Source organism: Pyrgilauda ruficollis, unplaced genomic scaffold (assembly GCF_017590135.1).
Source record: "Pyrgilauda ruficollis isolate IOZ18807 unplaced genomic scaffold, ASM1759013v1 scaffold63, whole genome shotgun sequence".
NCBI lineage: Eukaryota > Metazoa > Chordata > Aves > Passeriformes > Passeridae > Pyrgilauda > Pyrgilauda ruficollis.
The window spans coordinates 2,969,760-2,980,454 of record NW_024528044.1 but is presented as its reverse complement, the minus strand read 5'-3'; the positions used below and the strand labels follow the sequence as shown (position 1 = coordinate 2,980,454).

Sequence of the window (10,695 nt, the reverse complement as noted above, 5' to 3'; positions counted from 1 at the left end):
ATGCCATGCTTGCAGAGTTAACTTATAAAGCTGGCTGGTTGGCTTTTTTTGGCCACTCAATATCATTTTAGCAAAAGATAAAAACACTTGAAATGTACAATCTAAGTCATCAAAACAGCCAACAGCTAGATGTCTAGATAGAGCTTGTTCAATATCATTATGTAAATTAATGAAATTTTAAGAATTGGACAACAAACTGTTGCTGATAAACAACAAAAAAATCTAATATAAAATACTATATGAGGTACTAACTAAATAGTTGTGTCTCCTTGTTTGGCCCAAAAGACCTACAGAATCTTTAATGAAAAAGTTCTTTACCTGTGAGTTAGATAATACAAATCTTCACCAGTTAAAGAGTTGCATATCTCTATGGAATATTTGCAAAGAAAACCATATTCTTTGGAATTTTGATAAAGCATTCTGTGCTTGGAACGCAGGTAAAACAGATCACCAATTCTGCTTTTTTTTTTTCCCCAATAAACTATGTTTATTGTGCCAATTCTAATTACCATGCAATCTAATGGTTTTAAGGCATATAATTTCCACATCACTGGACATCACAAACATGAAAGCATTTTATACTGTCATTATACATTAATGTTTGCAGTTGGTTATACATATATACAGAAATTATTCACACATCTTAACCTTGCTATTTCCTCCTTTCAAACCAACATAATTTTACTGTGAAAGCAGCTTTTTAATAAATGGTATAAGAAATACAGCAAGGCACACATTTTTTAAAAACTTTTTTTCTCATTACCACCTCAAGAAGCATAAAAACCCAAAATGTTATACTTAATTCAGTAGAATGTCAACAGTTGCTAATATACAACACTATGTAGTTGTTTCTTGAAGTGTTGCATAGATTAAATTTTTAAATTAAATAAATAAAATGCCGTTTATTTAAATTGCTTAATTTTTAGATGTATTGAATCAGGAGGACCAATGACTTCTTTTTGCTGCAATCCAACAAAATAGTCACTTTAAAAGAAAAATAGTTTCAATAAACTTATGCATTATACAGATAAATATTAAATTTGATACATAAAATAGAAGAGTACTGACAGGTACAATTCTGAAAAGATGAACCAGACTGACCGTGAATTCTATAGTACTTTAAAGAACAGAACCAGTGGTAAGTAGTACAGGAGCGTCCAATTTAGGAAGGGGAGATCCTTAGAGGTAGCTTGGGAGAGGAATCCATATGAAGGCAAATGGCCTTGCTACAAAACAAAATGATCACTGAAATAGGACTAGCATATGCAGCCTGACCACAAAGCCAACATGGACAAACCACATTTGGAAAAAAAAATTATCTTGGGAGTCAGTTTAATGAAGGGCAGTGACACAATGGAATTGGAGGTCATCCCAGGGTTTACAGGATGAACCTGCACCTGAATTGCAGCCAAGTTTCTAAAAGGAAACAGAAAAGTAATAGTAGGTTACAGAAAATGAAGTTTTATTTGCAAAACATAGGTCTTCCAGAAGAATAATAGATAGCCATTAAATGGTCACATGCCAGAGTCTTTAATGCAGAAGCATACAGTAGGCAAAAAATTACTTTAACAGCCTGAGGTACAAGTTAATGTGAAAAAATGAATTTATGTAGAAAAGTCACTGTTTTTCATAAATACTTTGCTTCTGAAGAAACAAGGGTGTTCATCACACTGGACCTTTTCCCTGGATCTTGTCCTCATCTTTACCTGTGAACTTACCTCCAGCACACAGAAGTGCACCAACCAATGAAAACATGGAAATTTTCAAAAGTCAAGCAACAAAAAGATCTATCCAACAGTTATTTTAATATTTGTGCAAACATCTATAGTGAAACTTCAATGGAGAAGAGGAAAAGACTGTCACAGAAGTGGCCTGTGAATAGAATTGTCAGCATCATCACTGCATTTTTAAATTGCAAATAACTATTTAGACACTTCTAGTACCAGCAATGAGTTAAATTTGCCTACTATAAAATATCCAGCTCAGAGTTTATGGTTAAACTATTCAGCAAAGAGCATGGGCTTATGATGAGAATTATGAAGAAATAACTGTCAGAATACAGCTCAAAGATTAGTGCAAAGTACATCTCATAGGCATTTCCTAGGAGGCACTCCAGACATGCATTATGTGCCTTCCAAGTTAAGCAGGAATATCTGGATCCATCCAGTTACCATCTCCTTTGATCCTCTTTGTTGTAACTGACCACATCCTTCCCCATTTATACAAGAAATACTCTTACTTGAAAATACTGAAAAGCTCAACCATCTAACCATCTGTTTAGATATGAATGAAAAACTGATCAGAATAAAGCAGCAGACTGTATAAAAAGGTTTCTACAATTCTGGCATGAGTAAGAAAAGTCTCACTGATTGAAATTCAAAATTTCTTCAAAAATTATGTAATTCATAGATTTCAATATGAGAGTCTCTGTTTATTTAGCTTTTTTAAAGTCAGGTACTCTAAGGAGCTAAAAAGTCAGACTGCTTTAAACTCTATAAAGAAACTTTGTATTATTTACTTCCCTACAAAAATCTCTAGGAAAAAAAATTAAGCAAAGATTTAGATTATTATTGTAGTTCCAGTCTCTAAAATAAATTATTATAATTATTAATAAACTATTATGTAAACTTGTGGGTTTTTTCTCCTGTAGGAAATAAATAACTAACAGTCCTTTGCATTTATGTATCATCTTTTATCTGTGGATCTCAAAATACTTTTACATAAATAAGCTGTTCTTCATAGGTCTCACTGATCATTATTCTCATTATTTTGTTGCTAAAAAAAATCAGACAAGGAAGGAAAAAGTCATACAAAATATCTATTGCTGAGCAGAAAATAACAGTCAGGCGCTTTAAGCACCAGTGCTGGGTTTCTCTTGGCAATAGGGAGTGGCAGAATATTCTATCTAATATTGCAGCACTGTCAGATAAAATCAATTTAGTTTTCTTAAGTGCAAGTAAATTATTCTTCCCCTAAATTACGTTAAAACTTAAGTTGAAAATACAGAAGTCAGGAAATAGGTTTTGGATTTACTTGTAAGAACTAACAGATTACACACAGAATTCTAAGGCATTCTCTAGAAAAGACTTTGGATAGAACACATAAATGTCCTGAATGTATTGATCTCTATGCATATTGAATTTGTAACTAAAAGTTCCCATCCCATTGGTGAGTCATGGGTCACAGTGACAGCAGAAGATCACATGATCTCATGTACAGATAGATCTTTCAAGGTGACCCCTAATTGAGAAATAAAATCAGTGCAGCTTTATGAGCACCTCTGCTGAAGAACTCTGTGTCAGCTCATGTGAAGGAGTAGTCAGTGCTGTCAGAGATATTTTTGAGGCTGCCCATAGAATTATTTTATTATTTTCCCACAATGGTCTTTTTTTTTTTTTGTAGCACACTGTTAAAAAGCAGGATTGTAGCATTTGACTATTACTTTTATATTTTTATTCTCCTGTAAAGCCAGGGTAAATGCTAAAACAGTACAAAATCAACCCACATTTGAAACCATGTCTTTTTCAGCTTTGAATCCTCAGTATGCTTTTAAGGTACACATATAATATAGATTTTTTTTCTAAGTATTGCAGCTACACATGGAATTACACATTTAAATGAGCTTACGGCACAGGTGCTTCAGGAAAAATAATGGTGTTTGCCATTTATCTTTCAAATTAAATAATGTGTTTTTAAATAGTAACTTTTTTCATAATACACTTATGGGAACAACATTTATCTGTCACATTTTAAAAGATGTATTAGTAATAAATGTAAATTACCTTTGGAAAATCAGTAATTAGCCTCATCAAAAAAATAAACAATCTGCCACCAAAAAGATAATCTTTAGCATAGTTAAGTATAATAACTGTTATTTGAATAAGTTAACAAATTAGGATAGATTGCTTCTGTAATTCATTCCCCATAGCATGAGAGATGAAGTTAAAGCATCAAGCTTGTGAATGGGGGAAGGGAGCTCAGACTTTAGTGAAACCAAACCTAGCAGCTCATATTTTCATTTTTGGTGTGTCAGAGATAAACTATATGTATTCTAGAACTTTACTACTGGGAATAATACAGCACATAGTTTCCATGGAAGTAATGCTATATGTACAAGTTAAGAACCAGTGTATCTTCCTACATATAAAAAGCGGGAATGTAGTGTGAAGGGCTTTGTTTTCTTAAAATAATTTGTCAGCCTCTGGGCAAAAGTGGAAGCTATAACATAACCCTATTAAGTTGTTGTATCCAGATTCTGCCTTGCATTTTATTGCATTGTGGGGCATTTATTATCAAACCCATCCTCTATGTCCAATCTTAGACCTCACACAAACTGCATATTTTTATTTCCAGTCTTATGGAAAAAAACCCATCTGGCTGCCATGTAAATAACTATAAAGTTCTGAAGAATGAGGTAAGTTTATGCAGTATTTTGAGATCCTCAGAGCAAAAGTACTAATAAATTAAAAAGACATGTCATTATCAGTGAAAGAATGAGAAGAAGGATAAAATCACACTCACTACAGCAAGTATTCTTTCTCAAAATAATATTATAAAAATGAGTGAAAAAATGAGAAAACTAGTAAAACAATAACTTGCAAAGCTTACATTTACATCAGTTTCAGTTAACAATCTCAGACTTTTGTCATCATCTCAATTTCCAAATAGAGACTTCTATATACATATAATCAATTTAATTCCAGAATACATAGAATCATCTATGAGTTTTGTAATTCATACTTGATTTCCATTGCTTCTCCAGTTGTTTGCATCTGTCCAAGTATTACCCTAATTGGCAATCAGCAGGTCATGATAGCCTATTTCAAAGCCATTCCAGACATATTCTCTTTGCTATGATGGTTTCAAGATAATGCATTAGTCAAACAGAGATGTGTTGAGATAGCAGCAAGCTGTCATAACCTAAAGGCTTTGACAGAAATATATATGTGAATATGGGAATGTTGGGTAAACCACCAATAAATGGAAAGCCCAAAGCTTAGAAATATAACATAACAAAATCAAAAATGAGGAAGTTAGATCTCTAAGAGCAGCAAAGAAATCTATTTTGTATAAATCAGATGTGATCCTCTGCTACAGCTACATAGTTTGCCATAGGAGAGTACTAATGTTTTCCATGGGCAGTGATGAATAACAGCCTTTTCTCCTGCCAACATCTTGGAATCATAGCATAACTTAGGTTGTAAGGAAACTTGAACATCAACTGATGCAACCTCCTGTTAAAAGGAAGGCTGTTTTCAAAGGTAGAAAAGATTATTCAGGGCCACATCCACTTGAATTTTGAAAATCTCCACAGGTGGAGATTCAAGAACTCCTCAAGGAAATCTGTCCCATACTTAGCCTTGTGTTTTATTGTAAATTCCCTTGCTACAGCTTTTGGCAAGCAGCAGCATTTGGAATTGGATTGGCATTTGGAGTTGCTCTTCTGGCTGTAGTCTGCTGGAGGAGTGTTTCCAAAGACTAATAGCATTTGATAGAGGTGTGCTGGCTTTTGGATCACCAAACTAGTGAGACTCAAAACAGCAGTGCTGAATGCTAGGAAATGATCCAAAAGTTGCTTTTTTAGATCCTCTTCCATAATTAAATGTGCAGCTATTGTTCAACATTTATGTGAGGTCAGAAATTCCAGATCTGAACCACTTTCAAACATTGGTAGAGATCAGGACCACCTTTTTGCCTTAGGTCCCATCATCTTATTCATGTTTCAAAACGCTTACCACAAAATAGAACCGAAGGTTGAAGTACTGCTGGGTACTGGATAGTCATCAGTTTTCATCTCCATTACCCTCACATTATATACTTTCATGAATGTTGTAAAGATTTTTTGTTTTTGGAAAACTCAACTTTTGGCCTAAGCTATGTTGTAATAATTCTGTTGTTAATAATGGCTTACTGAATTAAAATCATGGTAAACTGGCATCAGGAGATTACTTATTATCTCTCTATTCTCCAGTCTGCTTAGCTGTTCTTCATGGTTTGTCTATAAATATTGTAGAACTCCAACTCACTAGTCAAACAAACTAATTCTTGTAGAACTGGAAATTCAGCTATATCAAATGCTTTTGAACCCCTCCTAAGACCAGATGCCTGAAGAGAAAGGCATCAATGAGTAGGGATGGTTTCTGGTTCCCTCAGCTGAGGAGGGAAAGGAGGCTGATATATTATGTTGGAAGAATTCCCAGGTTCTGCAAGATAGCAGACTTGTTCCAGAAGGGAGAGCTCCAGTCAGTGCAAAGCCAAAGGGCAAAAAGCAATTAGTATTCACTGCATTTGTTGACTAGTGGCATGTAAACTGGAATTACAGTGTAATCAAAACAAATGACATAGCACTATCATGAAACAGAAGCCCTGACTGATGATTCATCTCCTTTCATTGTAAAAAAAAAAAAAAAAAATAAAAAAAGAAGTTTAAAAAAAAGTAAAAAAAAAAAAAAAAAAAAGTGCAACTTGTAGAGTACATACCTGTTTTTAGAATAATCTATGTGCCTTGAGAGGGTTACATTCTATCTGTGCATATTTATATGTCTTTCCTTATGAAGTTGCAGGAGAGTTTCTTCACAAGTAAGAGTTTTTCTGTTCTGATGCAAACCATCCTTTTTCTGTGAATGGTCAGGCTTTATCTGAAGCTCTGTAGCTGAAGCCTCTTCAGAAGCAGCAACACATCCTTTTTTATCTTCTGTTCCAGGTGATTTTCCTGCACTATTCTTTTTGATGCTAACCTCTGGAGAATTCTTTTCCAAACTTTCATTTCGTCCATCTGAAAACAGCAAATCATCATCAGCATTTTTTGAATTACTTGATGTATATTTTTTGTTAGTATTTGGAATATTTATATCATTGTCATTCCCACATAAGAAAGATAAATCCCTACCTTCAGAAGAAGTTTTAAATTCTAATGACTCTGGAGTCACTTCACCTAGTGACTCTGCAGATGTTTCAGAAACAGGGTTAGAAATAGTTTGCTGCTGCTCAACTTGTGCTTCAGAAGAACCATTAGAAATAGCCTGTTGCTGCTGCTCAACCCGTTCTTCCTCAGGACAGGCTTCAAAGAAGCATTCAATATCTTCTCTCTCATCTGTGAAGTCCAGTGGCACAGGAGTGCTGCTCTTTTCCTCTATGTATTTGATTACCTCTCCACAGTCACTATCATGAGAAGAAAGTGAAAGATAAGAATAGAAGTCTCCTTTCCTTAGCTGGATGGGTCTGTGAGAGTGTTCTAAGACTTTTTCCTTGATCTGTGCTAATGAAGCTGGAGCAGATGACTCACATTCAGGTTGTGACTTACTTTTCAAAGCTGTTGATGCCATGTCTATTATCTCCCTCACAAAATTGTGTACTGAGCCATCTTCCATGGTTTTTTTATCAAAATCAGCAGATTCACAGTTACAGCACAAATCAAAACTATTGGCTGATGAGTTGCATTCTGCTTCATTGGACTTCAAGGCTGCACAGCAATCAGGAACTTTTTCAGTAGTGTTTATTCTGTGTTGTTGACCACTAGGTAAGGACGGCTGTAAAGCTGTGTCTTGTATGCCTACAGAATTAATTTCTGAGGAAGATTCAAGGCAAGGCTTTTTTGCAGGAGAGGAAGCAACAGAGTGATGATCAGCCTGAAGATGACTTTGACATTCTCTTGGAGGGTTCCTGGATCCAGCTGAGGAAAGAACAGTCTCCTTGCCATCCATATGTGAATCATCTGAACTGTCTGTAAATGCTTCACAGACACCACACTCATTTTCAGCTTCTCTGACATCAAGTGATGCATGAGTTTTGGGGGTTGCTGCGACACTAACAAGACCTTCCTTTTGACTGCCAAGAGTATTTTCAACATTGCCATTCTCCATATCATCCACAAGCTGATCCTTCACAACCTGAGAGATATCTTTCATTGGGTGACTCTTTGTCCCTTTTTGACGATCACATGGTACATTCTTACTATTGCCATTATTTTCCGATATTTTCTGCATTGAACCATTTAGTAGTGTTTCAATGCTTAATGTATCTGTGGCTTTTGATGTCTCATTACGAACTTCTTTACTGCGCTGAATTTCATCACTGAGGTTACTTTTTCTTTTCTCCCTTGTCAAGGAAAATTTTGGTCTAATCCAGGTTTGGAGCTCATTTTTTATATAATCAAGTCCTGAAATTAAATTGCATTCTTCATAAATATCCTCATCAGTTGCTATACTGGAGTCGTCATCTTCATCTTTGATACCTAGTTCTTCCTCAGTTAAGGTAAGGGTGGAACTTGAAAGCAAATCACTGTCATCTTCATCATCAGTACAAGCAGAGGTGCAGGAGACATTAACAATCATGCTGACATTGACATCACTCTCATCAGCTACAGATCTATTAAGATGTTTTCTAAATGATGCATTTGAATCTGGTATTTTATTTCTGTGTAGTACAATGTCTTCAGAGCAGAGAGAAAGATCCTCACTGCTGCTGAGTTCAGTGAGAGAGGCTGCTGAATCTTCATTGATTGAAGATGCAATATCTAGAGACAGCTGTCCAGTAAAAGACATTTTTTGAGAGCTACTTTGGAGTGTCATATCAGAGATGCTGCGCTTTATTTTTTGATCTGAAGGACTCTGGATATTCTCTAAGCGATTCAAAAGATCTAATGTCCTTTTACTGAGCTCTCCAACAGAATCACTGCTTGCACTTATGTCTCCAGAGCCATGATGACTGAAAAGATCTTCGTTGCTTTTGTAGGAAGTCAGCCAGCTCTCCAAAGAGGCACTTCGCTGAAGACCATCTCCACTTTTAAAAATACCTGAGCTGAACAAATCACCTACTACTGACAGAGATTCTAAAGAAGAACTATGAGATAAAGTGGCAACCTGTCTTGTATTCTCTGTAACAGGTAATTTTTTTACAGTTTCTGTAGATTTACCGGAATTGGGATCTGATTCTCCACAGACACTTGCCAGAGTATGATCATGAATAAACCCATCTGGTTGTGACTCTCCAGACTTATGCTCGGATTTACCAGGTATTTTGTCAAAACAAAAGTCATGAAACAAACTACCCTCTGTATGTGTTTTTTCAATCTGTGATTGTTTCATTATCACTGGTAATTTGAATTTGGAGCCTTGAAGATATGAGTAATCATAAAATGTAAACACATCATGTTTTTCTTGCAATTCTTCTGGACAACCAGGGTTAGACATAGTAATGTTGTCCAAATCCTCATCATTTTCACTTCCACAGCATGCAGAAGGAGCCAATTGGAAATCATCTGAAAGACTAGTATGATCTTCTTCATCATCTTGCTTTAGTTTTGGTTTTATTACATTATCCACTTGGATTTCCACATGCCCAATTTCAGGATTACTCTGACTGCTTTCAATATCATTTAGCAAAAAAATTTCTGAATTATTTGTAGTTTCTGTATCACATTCACTCACTATCCCACTCTCACTCTCAGAATGCCTGCTTATGTTCCCACTCTGATACATGCAGTTATATGGTTTTGCCAATGTGGTACCTCCTATTAGATCTGGCAAGGATTTGGTAGATGAAAACGATGAATCTTTACTGAGACTTTTGTTTAAAATGTTAGACTGCATTACATTGGAGAGTCTGGATGTTTTTTTCAAAAAAGGCATATGTTTTTTTTCTGATAATTCAATATTATGAAGACTATAGACCTGATAGATGTGAGGATTTGGAGGGGAAGTAATGTTGGGACAATAAAGAGGAATTCCATGATTACTGATACTTTCATCCTCATTCACATCATTATCACCACATTCTTCTGAAGCAGGTTTCTGGTTTAGATCATCCTTGTTGAGCTCCTGATCAGGATCACTTAAGTCTTCATGAATACTGATGAGCTTATTACTTATGTCAGTTTCATCCCATTCTAGTGCATCTTCACTTGGACCATTTAGATCCATCAAACTGGGATCAATAACATTTAGAGGCTCCTGTAAAAGAAAAAGTCAAAGATTAAAAATATTTACAGCTGTACTTTAAATGTGCTCCCACTAAAATAATGTAAGTTAATGGAAGTAAAGTGCATTTTTGGAACAATGGTCACTAATAGGCTTTTAATTTTGTTACGCCTTGTGTGCTATTAAAATGATCAATTAAAATTAAACCAATTACATTTTCAAAGGTTTCTTAGACTTCTTTGTTTCTTTTTATTTGCTGTCAAAATAAAATACAGAAATTTTACTTTAATATATATTAATTGTGGTTAGTCACTTTATATATAATAAGTTTTAACTTGGAATCACACAGGAGTGTGTTAGTGAAAAACATGCAATTATGTTAGATATATGAAAAAACTTAGCCTGCCTAAGTTTAAAATAGTTAAGATGTAAAGGATTTATGGAAGGATTTTTTAGTAGTCAGCCTTAAAACAACAGATCAGAAGTCTTGATGAATTTTTGCTAGAATTTATATTTATTCTTTACTTGATAATAAAGGCACTACAAATGACCAGTAAGTAAGACTAATGAATGTTGGTATGTTCAGCTGAAAACGCAAGTACTACATGAGTTTCAAATAATGTCTGCTCTAGTACCTTTCTCTGAAAAAAGATTGATAAATAAGTGCAAGAAACTTAATTTTCTTTTAAAAATGTTTGTAACTTTCCAGTAATGTTTGTTATTATGACTCAGAACATATGATAACAAGAATTGTTCCTTCTAGAAACATGTGCGGAAG

At 34.8% G+C, this 10,695-nt stretch overlaps 1 protein-coding gene across 3 annotated transcripts in view; it reads right to left on the bottom strand.

Moving 5' to 3' along the window:
* Positions 1–459: 459 nt before the first annotated feature.
* The window catches only part of AKAP6 (A-kinase anchoring protein 6), a 212,372-nt gene continuing 202,136 nt past the window's right edge, over positions 460–10,695 (bottom strand). For 2 of the 3 annotated variants that reach the window (XM_041484101.1, XM_041484102.1), the window contains exons 13-15: positions 6,890–9,950; positions 6,481–6,775; positions 460–1,416 (exon numbers count right to left, since the gene is read on the bottom strand). In XM_041484101.1, the coding sequence (XP_041340035.1) occupies positions 6,522–6,775; positions 6,890–9,950 (3,315 nt within the window). In that variant the 3' untranslated portion in view covers positions 460–1,416; positions 6,481–6,521. Of the gene's footprint in view, positions 1,417–6,480; positions 9,951–10,695 lie in introns of all 3 variants that reach the window. The other variant, XM_041484100.1, reaches the window with a different exon arrangement.